Below are 17,377 nucleotides of genomic sequence, written 5' to 3' on the forward strand. Positions count from 1 at the left end.
AGACAGCCCAATAAAGCAGATACAGCATGGCAGGTACGCTGATATACGCCATGCCTGTTGGAGCAAAAGCTTGTATCTACATTTCTGCTTTTAGTTTTTACAGAATTTGAAAATGCCAACTGGCTTTCAAAATGACAAATAGAAATGGTCCAATATTACTTGGGGAAACAATCTACTATTTTGGAGATGGGAGGTTTGGTCAGGTAGAGACTTGGAAAAACACCATTTATTCTTTCATTTGATTTGATTGACTTTAGCTGATTTAACGTTTGAGAATTATTTTCTTTCATTGCTAATTCTTTGAGAAAGAGAACATTTGAAAAATGGGTCAATTCAATCAATAGAAACTTGATTATTTCTTAAGATTCCAGAAGCAGTTGTATGGATATCATAAATCTTGCTTTAGAATAAAACTAATCCAGCTCCAACAGGACTTTAAATGAGCTAAATAAAGAAGGGAAAACCGAGCAAAAGAATATTCTCTCTGTACAGAGGAACAACTAAAGTAATATATCTATTGTACTCAAAATTTCCTGTAATAAAGTAAAGTCTTCTGACCTGCTTTCGCCTTTGTTGCTGGTGGTCTGGCTTTCGCTGTATGAACAAAGTATGAATTTCATATTTCACTGTTCTACCAAAGATCACATCTGACTCAGCTCATCAGCTAAGCATCAGATGCTTAATGAGCTAAATCAAACACTTTAGAGGAATAAAACAGTAAACTATATAATTATTCAAGATGTCCATCTAAAACACCACAATCCGAGCTTCAGTAGATACAGAACTGGTGTAAAATCACTGTCTTATGCCAAAGTTTACCAAAAGAAAGTTTACCAAAGTTTTTTAATCCATTATCTACTTAGACACATAATCCGGTTCTTGATGAAAGTTCCACTTTCTAGAGCACTTTAAAACAAACTATGCAGGGGAGTAAACTGAGACTGTGTTTCAGAAACAGTTCTCTTGGTATAAAATGGACAATAAATGAAGTTCAGATTTCTCTGAAAGAAGAGTCTCCTCACCTGCTTTAGGCTTTGATGCCGGCTTGGCTTTGACTGGATGAAAAAGAAATGAAGCATTATAGACGAGTGAGCTGACATGAAAGAATTACAGCACAGATCTATTATGTCAACTTTCACAAACCCCTGCAGAAGTCAGCGTTTCAGCAATTCTTAAACTTGAACTTAGAAACACTGTAAACACACTGTGATCTGTTCAAATACAGACCTGCATGTGCTGAATGCTTTTACCAGAGCTAATCCAAGAATCAGTATCAGAACACCTGGACTGCAGGAATCAGAACAGACAGCCCAATAAAGCAGATACAGCATGGCAGGTACGCTGATATACGCCATGCCTGTTGGAGCAAAAGCTTGTATCTACATTTCTGCTTTTAGTTTTTACAGAATTTGAAAATGCCAACTGGCTTTCAAAATGACAAATAGAAATGGTCCAATATTACTTGGGGAAACAATCTACTATTTTGGAGATGGGAGGTTTGGTCAGGTAGAGACTTGGAAAAACACCATTTATTCTTTCATTTGATTTGATTGACTTTAGCTGATTTAACGTTTGAGAATTATTTTCTTTCATTGCAAATTTTTTCAGTAAGAGTACATTTGAAAAATGGGTCAATTCAATCAATAGAAACTTGATTATTTCTTAACAGATTCAAGAAGCAGTTGTATGGATATCATAAATCTTGCTATAGAATAAAACAAATCCAGCTCCAACAGGACTTTAAACGAGCTAAATCAAGAAGGGGAAAATTAAGCAAAAGAATATTCCCTCTGTACAGAGGAACAACTAAGTAATATATCTATTGTACTCAAATTTTCCTGAAAGAAAGTAAAGTCTTCTGACCTGCTTTCGCCTTTGTTGCCTTTTTTGCTGGTGGTCTGGCTTTTGCTGTATGAACAAAGAAAGCAAGCATTAAAGATGAGTACTGCTGCATTTCATATTTCACTGTTCTACCAAAGATCACATCTGAATCAGCTCATCAGCTAATTATCAGATGCTTAATGAGCTAAATCAAACACTTTAAAGGAATAAAACAGTAAACTATACAATTATTCAAGATGTCCGTCTAAACACCACAATCCGAGTTTCAGTAGATACAGAACTGGTGTAAAATCACTGTCTTATGCCAAAGTTTACCAAAAGAAAGTTTACCAAAGTTTTTTAATCCATTATCTACTTAGACACATAATCAGGTTCTTGATGAAAGTTCCACTTTCTAGAGCACTTTAAAACAAACTATGCAGGGGAGTAAACTGAGACTGTGTTTCAGAAACAGTTCTCTTGGTATAAAATGGACAATAAATGAAGTTCAGATTTCTCTGAAAGAAGAGTCTCCTCACCTGCTTTAGGCTTTGATGCCGGCTTGGCTTTGACTGGATGAAAAAGAAATGAAGCATTATAGACGAGTGAGCTGACATGAAAGAATTACAGCACAGATCTATTATGTCAACTTTCACAAACCCCTGCAGAAGTCAGCGTTTCAGCAATTCTTAAACTTGAACTTAGAAACACTGTAAACACACTGTGATCTGTTCAAATACAGACCTGCATGTGCCGAGTGCTTTTACCAGAGCTAATCCAAGAATCAGTATCAGAACACCTGGACTGCAGGAATCAGAACAGACAGCCCAATAAAGCAGATACAGCATGGCAGGTACGCTGATATACGCCATGCCTGTTGGAGCAAAAGCTTGTATCTACATTTTTGTGTTTTTAGTTTTTACAGAATTTGAACATGCCAAGTGGCTTTCAAAATGACCAATAGAAATGGTCCAATATTACTTAGGATAACAATCTACTATTTTGGAGATGGGAGATTTGGTCATGACAGTGGTGATATTAACACTAATGCATCTGATCCAACATATTATAAATTTTATTAGTTAATTAGTTTTAGTAGGTGTGGCAGTTTGTACTTCCAGCCTATTCAGAAAGGTAGACCTCCAGGACTGGGGTTGGCAACACTTAGATGGTGAGAGGAGGGAACACACATTGAATATGCAAACTAATGAAGCCAGGAGCCTATCGAAACTTGTCTCCTGAGTCTATTTGAATATATGAAATCATCAAAAAGTTCCCTTAACTAAACTAGTAGAGCAGTGTGGGATATACCCTACTGTAAGAACCAACAACTTCATTTATTTTGGTGTGCGACTCCTGATGTAATGGGATAATTATTTTCTTTCATTGCTAATTCTTTGAGAACACTTTAAAATTGGGTCAATTCAGTCAATACAAAGTTTATTATTTCTTAACAGATACAGTAAACAGTTGTATGGATATCTGAAACCTTGCTATAGAATAAAACTAATCCAGCTCCAACAGGACTATGCAAACTATGCAGGGGAATAAACTGAGACTGGGTTTCAGAAACAGCTCTCTTGGAATAAAATAGACAATAAATTAAGTTCAGATTTCTCTGAAATAGTCTTCTCACCCGCTTTAGGCTTTGCTGCCTTCTTTGCTGATGGTTTGGCTTTGACTGTATAAACAAAGAAATAAAGAAAGCAAGCATTAAAGATGTACATGCTGGCACAAAAGAACTACAGTATAGATGTTTCATATGAACTTAAAATACAAAGAGAAATTTACAAAGCCCAGTATTAATTGTAGTTATCATCCAGTATCTGGTTTGGCTAAACCGTTAAATCAAGTCTAAATGATGGAATTTAACACATCCATTCAAGAGAAGTCTGGGACCAAACTAACTCACAAGATATCAACTTGTTTGTAAAACAACTGGTTATGCCATCCTTGCGGAGTTGATTGTAGATGCGCGATGGTGTGCGCAGAATTTTGTTCTGACTTCTTCTCTTAACTTGTACAGTTGGCCCAGCCCAGTGTCTCTTATTGTGCAGTGATGTACATTGACCTTAACTGAGCAAAGTGAGGCCTGCAGTTCTTTAATTGTTCATCTAGGTTCTTTTACAATCTCCTGGTTGAGTCATCAGTGCACTCTTGGCGAAATTATGGTGAGTCAATCACTCCTGTGAAGGTTTACCACTGTTCCAAGCTTTCTCCATTTGTGCATAATGGCTCTCACTGTGGTTCGCTGGAGTCCCAGAGCCTTACCAATCCTTTGCAACCCTTTCCAGACTGGCAGATTTCAATGACGTTGTTTCACATCTGTATTTTTGATCTCTTTAAAACGAGGCATCATGTGCTGTTTCTTGAGACCTTCTAGCCATTTCACATTGCCGGACGTCACCATACCAACAAGGGGAAATAACACACTGGAACATGTGTATGTGTATACAAACATACGAGACACATACAGAGCAGTGCCCCGCCCCCACCTTGGCCTCTCCGATCACATTTCAGTCATGCTAGTCCTTGCCTATCATCCCCCACGGAGATGCTCCAGACGCACACAGAAGACCATTACTGTGCGGCCCAGTGATGGTGACCCTGTGCTGCAGGACTGCTTCGAGTGCAAAGACTGGCAGTTGTTCAGGGATGCTGCTGTGCATGATGGGGAGCTGAATCTAGAGGAATACACATCTGCTGTCCTCAGATACATCAGCAAGTGTGTTGAGGAGGTCAGTACCACCAGAACTGACGTGCTACCTGAACCAGAAACCCTGGCTAAATGCAGAGGTCCAATCTCTGCTGCAAGTCAGGGATGCTGTCTTCAGGTCTGGCGAATCACAGAAACTCAGGAGAGCTAGACGTGAGCTGACGGCAGGCGTAAAGAGGGCCAAAGCTGCATACGCTCAGAAGATCCAGGGTCATTTATCTTCCTAGGATCCACGGAGCATGTGGAAGGGCATTAAGTGCATCACAGACTACAACACCAGAGATGCACAATGCACTAGGGACCCCTCATTGCCCGATGCTCTCACTAAGTTCTATGCCCGCTTTGAGGACCCAACCACACCCCCCAGCACCAGACTCACTCCACCACCTGGAGAAGAGCCCCCCAACAGGGGTGTGGAGGATCCTTAAGAAGATTAATCCCCGCAAAGCTATAACATGCTGTGCAGACCAACTCTCCCAGGTGCTGACAGACATCAACTCCTCTTTAATCCAGGCAGTTGTCCCCACCTGCATGAAGACCGCCACCGTCATCCCCGTCCCTAAGAGCTCCACTTTGACAGGACTGAATGACTATCGGCCAGTAGCCCTCACCCCGATAGTCACAAAGCGCTTTGAAAGACTGGTTGTGACCCACATCAAAGCCAACATTGACGTCACTGGGGATCCACACCAGTACGCGTAACGGAAAAACCGATCCACAGAGGATGCCATCTCCTCTGTGGTCCACACTGCCCTCACCCACCTGGAGAGTAAGGATTCTTACGTCCATATGCTCTTTGTAGATTTCACATCAGCCTTTAACGCCATGATTCCCCAGACCCTGGCTTACAAACTCCATACACTTGGACTGAGCACCTCTCTCTGTAATTGGGTCCTGGACTTCCTCACTAACAGGCCGCAGTCTGTGAGGATCCACAACATCTCCTCCACCATCATCCTCAGCACTGGCTACCCTCAGGGCTGTGTGCTGAGCCTCCTCCTGTTTACACTGTTCACATATGACTGCTCAGCCATCCATCCAGGCTGTCATATTGTAAAGTTTGTAGACGACACGGGAGTGGTTGAATGCATCACAGATAGTGATGAGTCTGGCTATAGGCAGGAGGTGGAACACCTGGAGAGTTAGTGTATAGAGAACAATCTCTGCATCAACGTGAAGAAGACAAAGGAGATGATTGTGGATTTCAGAAGGGGCAACACCTTCCCTCCCCTCCCCCTACACATCGGAGGATCTGCAGTGGAAGTGGTCTCCAGCTATAGGTACTTGGGCATACACAACGCAAGTAACAATCTTACCTGGAGTAATAACACTTCCACAGCCTGATCAGGAAGGCACATCAGCACCTCTACTTCCTCAGAAGGCTGAGGCGTGCTGGACTCAGTCCTCACCTCCTTTTACAGATGTGTGGTGGAGAGCGTTCTGTGCTCCAGCTTCACTGTGTGGCACGGAAGCTGCTCTGTGGCAGAAAAAAAAACTCTGCAGAGGGTGGTGAAGGCAGCACAGAGGACTGTTGGAGTCAGCCTTCCCACCACCATGGACCTTTACACCTCCAGATGCAGGAAAAGGGCCATTGGCATCATGAAGGACCCCACCCATCCAGCACACACACTTTTTGTCCCGATCCCCTCAGGTAGGAGGTTGTGGAGCATTAAGAGTAAAACAACCAGACTGAGAAACAGCTTCTTCCCTGAAGCTGTAAGACTCTTAAATTCCAGTTAGACATCACTGCAGTGGCACTTCACGTCCACTGTACTGAATCAGTGCCTCCACTGTATCACCCCTACACATGTCACTCTATTTATTACCAGTATTAAGATGTACACTTTCTACCTCAGACTCATTCTGCTGTGTTTCATGCTGCTGTTATTTGCACCTTCTATTTATTGTTTATTGTTACTTTTGTTCTTGGGACTTACCTGGAAACTTGAGTACACTATTTCGTTCCACCCCATGTACCACATGTGATGCGAATGACAATAAAGCCTTATCTTATCTTGTTTTTCTCACCTTTTTTACCCGGTGTCTGTTTCCTTCCTGCCATTTTGGCTTTGACTGCATGAAAAAAAAAATATTAAAGATGAGCACACTGATATCAGACAAGCTTCATAAAAAGGTACAGTTTAGATCTGCCATGGTTTAAAATTAACAAATAAATTAAAATTAAAAGTAACATCACATTCTGACACAAACATGAGAGACAATATACCGCTGTTATTGGAAGGAAACCTTGTATCTCCTTTTTTATGCATTTATTTGTTTGTTTGTTTATTTTGACCTTGGATAAAAACTACATTGAATACAAAGTACTACAATGTATTTGTTTAGGAGGAATGAAACTAGTCCATGTACTCGTTACCCCATGAAGTGATTTTTAGGGAGATCTGATGAGCCACTGTGTACAGCGTCGTGTGGAAACGCCTGATGCGCTTTAGGTCATGTTCGGTGCTTCCACTGACTTACATCAGTACTGGAGTGTGATTTCTCCCAGGTTTTGTTTCCACAGCGGCGATATACCTGTTGCACAAGCACACGTTTTAAGCACACTCACAGTAGTAGTAGTAGTAGTGTAGTAGTAGTAGTAGTAGTAGTAGTAGTAGTAGTAGTAGTAGTAACAACACCAAAGAGCTATTAGAGAGGATTTGCTACACTCTTTATAAATGGTTCTGCTTCTAATGCCAAGCTTGTAACAGGAGAAAAAAAACCCTTTTAGTGCTTTAAAGAACCATCTTCAAAAAGGTTCTACATAGAACCATGTTCTCCATTCATCCTAAAGAACCATTTAAGCACACAGAAGGTTCTATAGGACCAGTTCTGAACAGGACCATAGGCTTTGCTAAAGAACCCTGTCTATACAGGTCTAAACACAGCCGAGTAGTAAGATCCGCAGTGAAGCCGAGCAGGCGCTCGTTTTATTACCGTTATGAGCGTTTAGCAGTGTCTATGAATCGGGGGGCGAAGGTAGCTCACCTCTTCCCCCTCCGCGCGCGGTGAAGACTCCGGAGGGTCTTCACTTCAACAGCGAACCCTGGTGTAACACTTGTGTGCAAGGGCTATCACAAATGGTTATGCTAATGGACCAGTTCTAGGGCCGTTGGGAGTGGTGCAACTCTAAATGAGCAGAGACACACACATAAAAAGAGTACGTTGGTGTTTAGTAAACAAAAAAAATTGACAGACAACAAGAATACCCAGTTGGCACAGATCTTTGGTTATCAGAAAAAAAGTTACATTTTTATATATAAAATTTTACATTACGGTTATAATCCTCATAGTTCTTTATTTAGGATGTATTAGTTCAAGTTTAGTTAATGGCTGAGGTTATATTAATTATGGGTTTATTTGTGTTAATGTGAATTAACTGAATTTAACTAAGTTTAGGTCAATATTGTCAATTCTTTCTAATTAATTATTTGCTTATTTAGTGTGGCTGTGGATTTTCTTTGGTTTGCAGGTTAAAAGGTAAGTATACAGTGGGGAGAACAAGTATTTGATACACTGCTGATTTTTCAGGTTTTCCCACTTGCAAAGCATGTAGAAGACTGTAATTTTTAATCATAGGTACTCTTCAACTGTGAGTGATGGAATCTAAAACAAAAATCCAGAAAAATACATTGTATGATTTTTAAATAATTAATTTCCATTTTATTGTGTGAAATAAGTATTTGATCATCTATCAACCAGTAAGAATTTTGGCTCTCACAGACATGTTACTTCTTCTTTAAGAAGCCCTCCTGTTCTCCACTCATTACCTGTATTAACTGCACCTGTTTGAACTCGTTACCTGTATAAAAGACACCTGTCCACACACTCAATCAGTCAGACTCCAACATCTCCACAATGCCCAAGACCAGAGAGCTGTGTAAGGACATCAGGGATAAAATTGTAGACCTGCATAAGGCTGGGATGGGCTACAGGACAATAGGCAAGCAGCTTGGTGAGAAGGCAACAACTGTTGGTGCAATTATTAGAAAATGGAAGAAATGCAAAATAACAGAAAATCTCCCTCGGTCTGGGGCGCCATGCAAGATCTCACCTCGTGGAGCATCAATGATCTTGAGGAAGGTGAGGAATGAGCCCAGAACTACACAGCAGGACCTGGTCAATGACCTGAATAGAGCTGGGACCACAGTCTCAAAGAAAACAATCAGTAACACTCTACGCCGTCAAAGATTAAAATCCTGCAGTGCACGCAAGGTGCCCTTCCTCAAGCCAACGCATGTCAAAGCCCGTCTGAAGTTTGCAAATGACCATCTGAATGATCCAGAGGAGGAATGGGAGAAGGTCATGTGGTCTGATGAGACTAAAATAGAACTTTTTGGTTTAAACTCCACTCGTCATGTTTGGAGGAAGAAGAATGATGAGTACAACCCCAAGAACACCATCCCAACCGTGAAGCATGGCGGTGGAAACATCATTCTTTGGGGATGCTTTTCTGCAAAGGGGACAGGACGACTGCACCGTATTGTGGGAAGGATGGATGGGGCCATGTATCGTGAGATTTTGGCCAACAACCTCCTTCCCTCAGTAAGAGCACTGAAGATGGGTCGTGGCTGGGTCTTCCAGCATGATAACGACCCAAAACACACAGCCAGGGCAACTAAAGAATGGCTCCGTAGGAAACATCTTAAGGTCCTGGAGTGGCCTAGCCAGTCTCCAGACCTGAATCCAATAGAAAATCTTTGGAGGGAGCTTAAAGTCCGTGTGGCCCAGCGACAGCCACGAAACCTGAAGGCTCTGGAGGAGATCTGTATGGAGGAGTGGGCCAAAATCCCTGCTGCAGTGTGTGTAAACCTTGTCAAGAACTGCAGGAAACGTCTCATCTCTGTAATTGCAAACAAAGGTTTCTGTACCAAATATTAAGTTTCTTTTTCTGGTGTATCAAATACTTATTTCACACAATAAAATGGAAATTAATTATTTAAAAATCATACAATGTATTTTTCTGGATTTTTGTTTTAGATTCCAACACTCACAGATGAAGAGTACCTATGATAAAAATTACAGTCTTCTACATGCTTTGCAAGTGGGAAAACCTGAAAAATCAGCAGTGTATCAAATACTTGTTCTCCCCACTGTATCTATGTTTGCAATTATCAATTGTATTTTTTTCTTATTTAGGCTGAATATTGTCAGTTAACCTATTTTCCTTCTTGCTAGGTTTTCCGGGATCCATTCACATAGCCAACTCTTTAGCAATCCTTGTGAATACAACAATTAAATAAATGCAATAAAGTAACAAAATAAAATCAACCTTGTCTATCTTTTGCAACTGAGAGAGTACTGCTAACCTCCCTTACTTTTTCAGGGGTTCAAATGACCAATGACAATTTACATAACACCCTTGAACACAAATAGATTTTACAACTGTAAGGTGTTGTTACTAGTCATGGCCACTAGGTGAAAGTACACGCGCCACGCGTTGTTTCTCTTTATTGTTGCTATTTAGCGAGGAAGACAGTATTGTGTGCTTCCTTGAAGGTGAGACATGCTGATTGTGCTCTGTGATTAATCCTAATTAATCATTTAAAAATATCTGACATCCATCAGTGTTTTGGACAGATTACCACTGGATAACATGTTATGTTCAGTTAGTGGTCCAAATTAGTACATATTTTCAAGCTAAGTTTTGGGGTTTTTTTGTAAATATAGCAAGCAAAAAGGTGGTGTAAAACTAGTTGCTAAGCTCATGTGTTTTGTCAGTTTTGGTTGGGTGTGACCTGTTTTACATGTAGGCTTGGGAATTTAAAATTTAAATTGTTTAAGAAGTGTATATCTCTTTTTTTTATTTAATGTGAGCGGTGAATGCCATTGAGTGCTATGTACATTTTCAATGGAAGAAACTGTGAATGTTAGCTGAGACTTTCATTGAGTGCAAGTTAGAAGTGGAAAAAAAACGGTTTAAGACACAGTATTGTGTGCTTCCTTGAAGATATGCCAAGCTGCTGTCTGAGCCTGACAATAAAACAGCGCCACAAGTTGATCACACCACATTCCTGCGCTTCCTGGTCCCTTTCATTACCATCAAACCACAACGCAGAGCCCAGCTGGGGAGCCATGTAGAGAGAAGAGGGTTACACAACAATGAACACACCCTAACGTTTCCAAAGGATAAATAAAACAGGAAGGAAAAGAAATCCTTGGTGCTCTTGATTCAGTCTATTCAGTGAATTACACTTCACTTAATATTTTGTTCAAGCTCTCAGGACAGTCCTGTTCATAAATGTTCCAGGTTTTTTTAAAAAAAAGGAAAAATCGCAGGGTCCTTGTCTCTCCTTGAGATTATGTATTCTCTCGCCATTTTCCGATACTCTAATTGTTCTGTTCAAAACTTTCAAAAACTCAAGCAATCCAGGTCCTACTGTACAGGAGGAACAGGTTCAGCTTTTAGCTGTTAATAGGCACAAAATCCGGGGGTCGGCTCGCCATCTGGTGTCTGCTGCACTCACACTAGTTCCAGTGCACGATGACCTGGCTCCTTAACAACCTCCCTTCACAAAACCTCCACACAGCTAAACACAACATACTCAGTCTCATTTAACAGCAATATAACACCACAGTGCACCATGTTAATGTACCCATCAGTTAAACCTTAAAGTCTTTAATTCAGCCATATACAACAGTTAAACAGAGCTTTAACTCACCAAAACCAGCCTGTTTTACTCAAAAACAGGGAAATTTGTGACCCTCTTTGGGTTCTGGACTGGTAAACACAGGCAGAGCGGATTTGTAATCTTTGTAGTTCAGTAGTTTGAGAGAAACAGGCGGTATCTTACAACTTCAGCACTCTCTCCTCTCCCCTCTCCCTTCTGCTTCAACCGTCTGCTCTCGAAATTTCCGCTCTTCGTTGAGGTTTTTTTTTAGATGCAGGGTCTTAAAGGTGCAGCGCACTTTTGCTATGGTGCATTCAATTGAGAATGTTTGTTTTTAATATTTTAACTATTTTAATGAATTATAATATGAATTAGTTACTGTTATCTGTTTATTAATTACTATTTCTGTAGTAATCTGTGTACTAATAGTTCAATATTTTAGAGTTTGTAATATCATATTTCAACGTGGGTTACACTGGGCTGTTCCCTCAAAGCCTGAACCCTGGGCTGTTCCCTCAAAGCCTGAACCCTGGGCTGTTCCCTCAAAGCCTGAAGAGCGCTTCTCGTTCTCCGCACACCGCGCCTCCTCCTTCCCGGACTCCGAACCAGCGCAAGTATACGTGTCTTCAGCCCGGAGAACCAGTGGGCGTTAGGAATGGGCGGAGACACTGTCAATCAGTTCTTGCATCGGCCAATCATATAACAGATGGCCCGACACTCAAAACTTGGATTGGCCAATCACAAGTGTGAATGACCTCCATCTCGTTTAATGAATGAGCCAATGGAAAAAAAGTGCAAAAAGGGCGTTACTCACTCTTCAGGCACGCGGGAAGTGGGAAGATAATATCACCTAATTTCTTATTTCAGATACATTATAACTATTGATTCATTGTTTCAAACATTGTTTTACTTAACTGTACTTAATTCATTACTTAACTGTACTTAATTCATTACTTAACTGTACTTAATTATTTTTTTCATTTATCTTTATTGAAGTATTTCTATTCATTTTTCACTTTAACTCCACCACATGTCAAAGTCACATGTCTTATATTTTACTCCACTACATTGTGTGAAATCATGTCGTTCCTTTTGGTTTATGTGTGCAGGAGTACACGGTTATACAGGGTGAGTCAAAAGTCACAGGACACCTTATGCTGTCGCAAGCCTCCACGAAGCGGCGCTGAAGGTGCTGTTTGTTGCAGATTTTCTCAGCATGCACAGTTTGTTTGAGATGACCCCAGAAATAAAAGTCCATAATAAAATAAAGAATACAATAAAACGTGTCCTGTGACTTTTGCCTCACTCTGTATGTACATGCTCAGGTCTCTATGGCAGGTAAAGCAGGACAGAGTTCATGCCAACACTGACTGACCATCACGTGTAAAAGCACTGGTGAACTGATGGAACGTGTTCTTCCTGACTTTGTGTGTAAAAACATGAACACAGTATAGAAATATGTGCCCCCTCAGTGACAAACAAACAAAAAAACAAAGACAGACAATATCAATAAGTACAAAAACACAGGGGTTATAATCTTCAGCAAACACTGGAGTTAAATTACCAGGAGACAACCTGCTGAAGTGCAGACCGAGCATCAGAACGGGGAAGAAAGGGGATCTAAGAGACTAAGAGAACATGTCATGGTTGTTGGAGCCAGACGGGCTGGTCTGAGTATTTCAGAAACTGCTGATCTGCTGGGATTTTCACGCACAACCATCTCTAGGGTTTACAGAGAACGGTCCGAAAGTATCCAGTGAGCGGTCAGTTGTGTGGACGAAAATGCCTTGTTGATGTGAGAGGTCAGAGGAAAATGGGCAGACTGGTTCCAGATGATAGAAAGACAACAGGAACTCAAATAACCAACCAGAATCTCTGAGGAACGTTTCCAACACCTTGTTGAAAGTCTGCCATGAAGAATTAAAGCAGTTCTGAAGGCAAAAGGGGGTCCAACCTTTTACTAGCAAGGGGTACCTAATAAAGGGGCAGGTGAGTGTAAATACACAGACTGCAAATACACACATACACAATATACACTAGTATTGCACAAATCCAATGTACCAGCATTTAGTGCAAAAGTAGTTACAATGAAGAACAAACGAGCGGAAGGTAAGGGAGCTCGCAGCACGGTAGCCATGCTATTGCCATACAGTGTAATTTCTCCAGCTTTATGGAAGAAAACATTTCAGAAAGCCGTGTTTTAAATGAGGGAGGAAATTCAGATTTCCGCTCGCTAGGAATGGTGCTTTTTACCAGAACCAATTAATGAAAGTGAGGCAACCGAGCAACTGATCAGAGCCAACGCTGGGTGCAGTCGAGACTGACGCGGCTTTTTTCTGAATTTCTACAAACACCATTTCATTTTATAGTAAATGAGTTTGGGCTGGTTTATGTTTATGAACAGACGCCTACAGATCAACATAGTAAAGGAGCTCATCTGTGATCCTGAGTTTAAAGCCAGTTTTTATTAAACTTAAACTTGGAACTAAGTTGTAAATAAATCTGAAACTGAAACTTTGCTTGTGTGTAAAAAGTGATTTCAGAGCCACTCGGTTCTCCCTGATGGAAACTGTTTACCTTCAGTGTTTTGTGCTTCTGATCATTTTAATAGACGTCAGCGTCACTAATTAATGACGTTCTATTAAAAGACTGGTTTACCAAGAGAGACGCTGGAGGACTTTCACCTGAAATGAGTTCATGAAGCCAGTCTGGTTATAAAAATGATAACAGGACCAGATCAGAGCCAGAATTACTCTTTTAGTACTTTTACTTTATACTTAAGTACATTTGAAGGTAAATACTTTAGTACTTTTACTCAAGTGGAGGTCTAAAGGGAGGAACTTCTACTTTTACTGGAGTGATATTTACCTTGGGGGTCTCGACTTTAACTCAGGTAGATGATTTGTGTACTTCGTCCACCTCTGACCTGCACATAGATGGACTGACAATAAAAGCCTCTTCACTTGACTAGATCTATTCATAGCCTGTGTCTGGTCACCAATACTAACTCCATGTATGTGCAGCCTGCTTGGTGACAGAGAGTGACTCTAACTCTGACCTGTTCTGCTGAGATCAGTACATTCCTCAACGTTAAGTTACATCTAGTTACGCCACCTTAATGAATGCTCACAAGCAGTAATTCAGTACTAATGGACTTTTCATTTGTTATATTAAGCTTTTATATGAATTTTAGTAGCAGTAATTGTCGTTTATTCATTAATTTATATATTTTACATTTGTAAAGCACTTGAATTGCTCCTGTGTATGAAATCCTTTTCTAAATAAACTTGCTGAGTCAGAATCGTTTATAGTGGTGGCGATAGGAACCAGACATCTGAAGTGTTTGATGCCTCTGAAAGCTCCTCACAGAAAGTTATAACATGAAATGGTTATGAATGTATTAACAAACACCCGAACATTGTTTTACAATAGCTTTCTAAGAAAGTTTTGATCTAAAATGTATTATTTTTTTATCCTTCTATGGCAAAGAGATACACGTGTAGGTTCACTGCTCATCTAGGACAGTAAATAAAATGTCTATATTTGTGTTGTAGACACGGTGACCCCTGGTTCCTATCAGCACCATGGGAAAACGCCTTTCGTCACGCTTTGTGTTGTGGTTCTGATGTCTGTTAGAATAATCACATTATGGCGATTTGATGGCTGTCTTTGCAAATTATAACACACTAATTAATTATAACAATATACAATATACTAATTATAAGATATAACATACTATGCGTTACCTAATCAACCACTGATTCATTTCTACCTAACCCAGATTTCCAGGCCTCTGTAGACAGCCGCCTGAGATCAGCTCCCTCTCTGCACAGCTCGGTTATGGCCACAAGATGGCAGCATTACACAAACAGCGTGTCGTTCAGTGGCGTTTAATGAAAGCACAGATTCTCACACAGGTCGGACCTGCGGATGACAACGAGACTAATGACTGAATTTACTGGACTAAAGACACAACATTGCAGCATTTCTGCAATATATCGCAACTTTATGTGACTACATATCACTGTTGTCAGAACAAAACCTCGTATCTCCAAAATGGTAACTTTACAGGAGAAGGAAAAAACCTACTTTGCTTTTAATGTAAGTCAATGGAACCAGAATTATTGCCAAGTCCTTTTGGGCCGTTTATGTTGGTCCATTCATTGTGAAATTTACACACAATGTAAAAGGGCGAAAGGCGTTTTTAAATATGTCAAAAACTGAAAAACATCAAAAATTGGAGATGCGAGATTTTGTTCATGTATGTATGTATATATATATATATATATATATATATATATATATATATATATATATATATATATATATATACACACACACACCCACACACACACACACACACATATATATATATGTAAATAGTCAGGGTATAAACGCTTGTTATTTATTTATTTATTTGTTTATTTATTTGTTTGTTTGTTTGTGGCCGTGATGAGTAGTGAATTTGATTTCTGTTTTTTTTTTGTTTGTTTGTTTGTTTATTTTTGTCCAGTGGGCGTTCACCGACGTCCGAGCCGCGTTTTGATTGGTCAAAAATTTACATGCGTAAACTCTCCCGCGAACACTGCCGCGCGCAGATCTGCTCAGTATGTTCGAGCGCAGAGGGGACGGAGTGCGGACGCGCAGCGCGGAGCTGTGAGGACTCCAAACCGCGCAGAGAACGTTCCAAACCGCGCAGTGAGTGGAGTCCGCGGACGCGCAGCTCGGAGCTCCGAGGATTCCAAACCGCGTACGCGAGCGTTCTGAGCGGGGCAGCGCTCGGAGCTCCGAGCTGCGCGGCGGTTTAACGGCTGTTTCAGACTCCGGGAGGCAAAGCTCAGAGAAGCCGGCGCCCGGTAAGACTGGTCAGTCTGATACACTGTCCTGTGCCTTAACACGGAGAAAGCGCCCTGTTTCTGTCTCGGGTCTGTCCGGTTAGACCGTTTCTGATCACATCGGAGTGAGTTTGAACCGTGAGTGAGCAGCTTTTCAGCCGGACGTCCAGCGCTGTCAGTTAAGGCGGTTAACGGAAACGTTAGGACGGTCAAGGCGATCGCGCTGGTCGGTGAGAGATGATAGAAAGTCGTAACGTTAGACCTGCATGTGCGATAAATCAGCCTCTGTGTTTTAAAAGTCTTCATGGTTTTTCACTTTAACACATTTTTCTCTATCGTGGAGTCTCTAGTGGACTTAGCCAGCGTTAACGGTCCTAACAAGGCTAAAGTTGGCTTCGTTGTTCGAATTTTCCAGTTCCACCTTAAATTATGCAGCAGTTACTGTAATAACGCGTCGGGCGCCAGACTGTAACCGCTGTGCCATTTAAGGTGGAACGAGAAAATTCGACCAAGAAGCTGGCGAATAGGAGTCTGACCAGCTTCATGCTGGTTTTTTTCCGCAGCTGCTGACCGTTTAGCTAACACGACCCCCGTCAGTGGGGGAAAGGCAGTACAGCCAGTGTCTACAGGCAGCGGTGGTAAATCCCGGTCCAGAAGGTAAAAATCCTCCCCAGGATTTTGTTCCAACCGCCTGGCTTGTGCGGTTTGCTCGAACTAGCGGGGTGGGGGGGGGTGGGGGAAGTGGTTGTGTCCAGACAGTTGGAACAAAATCCTGGACAGGGTTTTTACTTTCTGGACTCGAGTTTAGCACCTTTGCCTACAGGACAGGTTATCTTGAGTTAAAGTGAAGCTGTGAACTATCGCTCCAGAAATGTCGCTCAGGATTGTGGTTAACTTTAGAAAAAGCCATGTACGAAAACGTACACCGCTGTTTTTGTATCTGTTGTTAGCTAGTTTACGCTAACTAGCCATAGCAGGTGCCTGATTTCTGTAGTCCAGTCATCATAGCTACAGCCATTTCATCCATGATCCACCAAATGGGAAGATTTTCTTTCTTTAGAAATAATAAGCAAGACAAGGAACCAAGTAGAGCAGACGAGCATGGGGTCAGGAGGAAAAGATCTCTGGATTCTTGGACATGATATTTCTGAGACAAACACACCTAAAGTAGTTGGTTCTTCAAGGGCACGAATCTACATGGAACCATGAGTTATATAGAACAATTCCACGCTGAAGTGCTTCCTTGCATGGTGAATGATGTGGTGTTGGGGTCAACCGGCGAGGAATAAGAGTGTGGAGGTGTTGTGTCCCTTCACTCTGTTCTCCTCCTACATGTCCTGCTGTTAGTGTGTGTGTGTGTGTGTGTGTGTTTGCATATGTATGTGGACAACATG

The 17,377-nt window shown here is 41.2% G+C and overlaps 2 protein-coding genes across 12 annotated transcripts in view; one reads left to right on the forward strand and one right to left on the reverse strand.

Annotated features, from left to right (window-relative positions):
• LOC108433059 (transcriptional regulatory protein AlgP-like) overlaps positions 1 to 11,440 on the reverse strand; it is a 41,357-nt gene extending 29,917 nt beyond the window's left edge. For 4 of the 10 annotated variants that reach the window (XM_037539064.1, XM_037539063.1, XM_037539058.1 and 1 more), the window contains exons 1-9: positions 11,200 to 11,438; positions 7,526 to 7,666; positions 7,019 to 7,072; positions 6,566 to 6,610; positions 3,458 to 3,502; positions 2,361 to 2,393; positions 1,864 to 1,908; positions 1,023 to 1,055; positions 559 to 594 (exon numbers count right to left, since the gene is read on the reverse strand). In XM_037539064.1, coding sequence (XP_037394961.1) covers positions 559 to 594; positions 1,023 to 1,055; positions 1,864 to 1,908; positions 2,361 to 2,393; positions 3,458 to 3,502; positions 6,566 to 6,599 — 226 coding nt within the window. In that variant the 5' untranslated portion in view covers positions 6,600 to 6,610; positions 7,019 to 7,072; positions 7,526 to 7,666; positions 11,200 to 11,438. Of the gene's footprint in view, positions 1 to 558; positions 595 to 1,022; positions 1,056 to 1,863; positions 1,909 to 2,360; positions 2,394 to 3,457; positions 3,503 to 6,565; positions 6,611 to 6,914; positions 7,073 to 7,525; positions 7,667 to 11,199 lie in introns of all 10 variants that reach the window. The other 6 variants (XM_037539057.1, XM_037539060.1, XM_037539056.1 and 3 more) reach the window with 6 other exon arrangements.
• Positions 11,441 to 15,783: 4,343 nt separating this feature from the next.
• kansl1l (KAT8 regulatory NSL complex subunit 1-like) overlaps positions 15,784 to 17,377 on the forward strand; it is a 46,360-nt gene continuing 44,766 nt past the window's right edge. The window contains exon 1 of one of the 2 annotated variants that reach the window (XM_037539151.1): positions 15,784 to 16,013. The gene's annotated coding sequence lies outside the window, so the exon portion shown is untranslated. The remainder of the gene's footprint in view (positions 16,014 to 17,377) is intronic. The other variant, XM_017707352.2, reaches the window with a different exon arrangement.

The sequence above is a fragment of the Pygocentrus nattereri genome, chromosome 6, assembly GCF_015220715.1.
Source record: "Pygocentrus nattereri isolate fPygNat1 chromosome 6, fPygNat1.pri, whole genome shotgun sequence".
NCBI classification, from domain to species: Eukaryota; Metazoa; Chordata; class Actinopteri; order Characiformes; family Serrasalmidae; genus Pygocentrus; species Pygocentrus nattereri.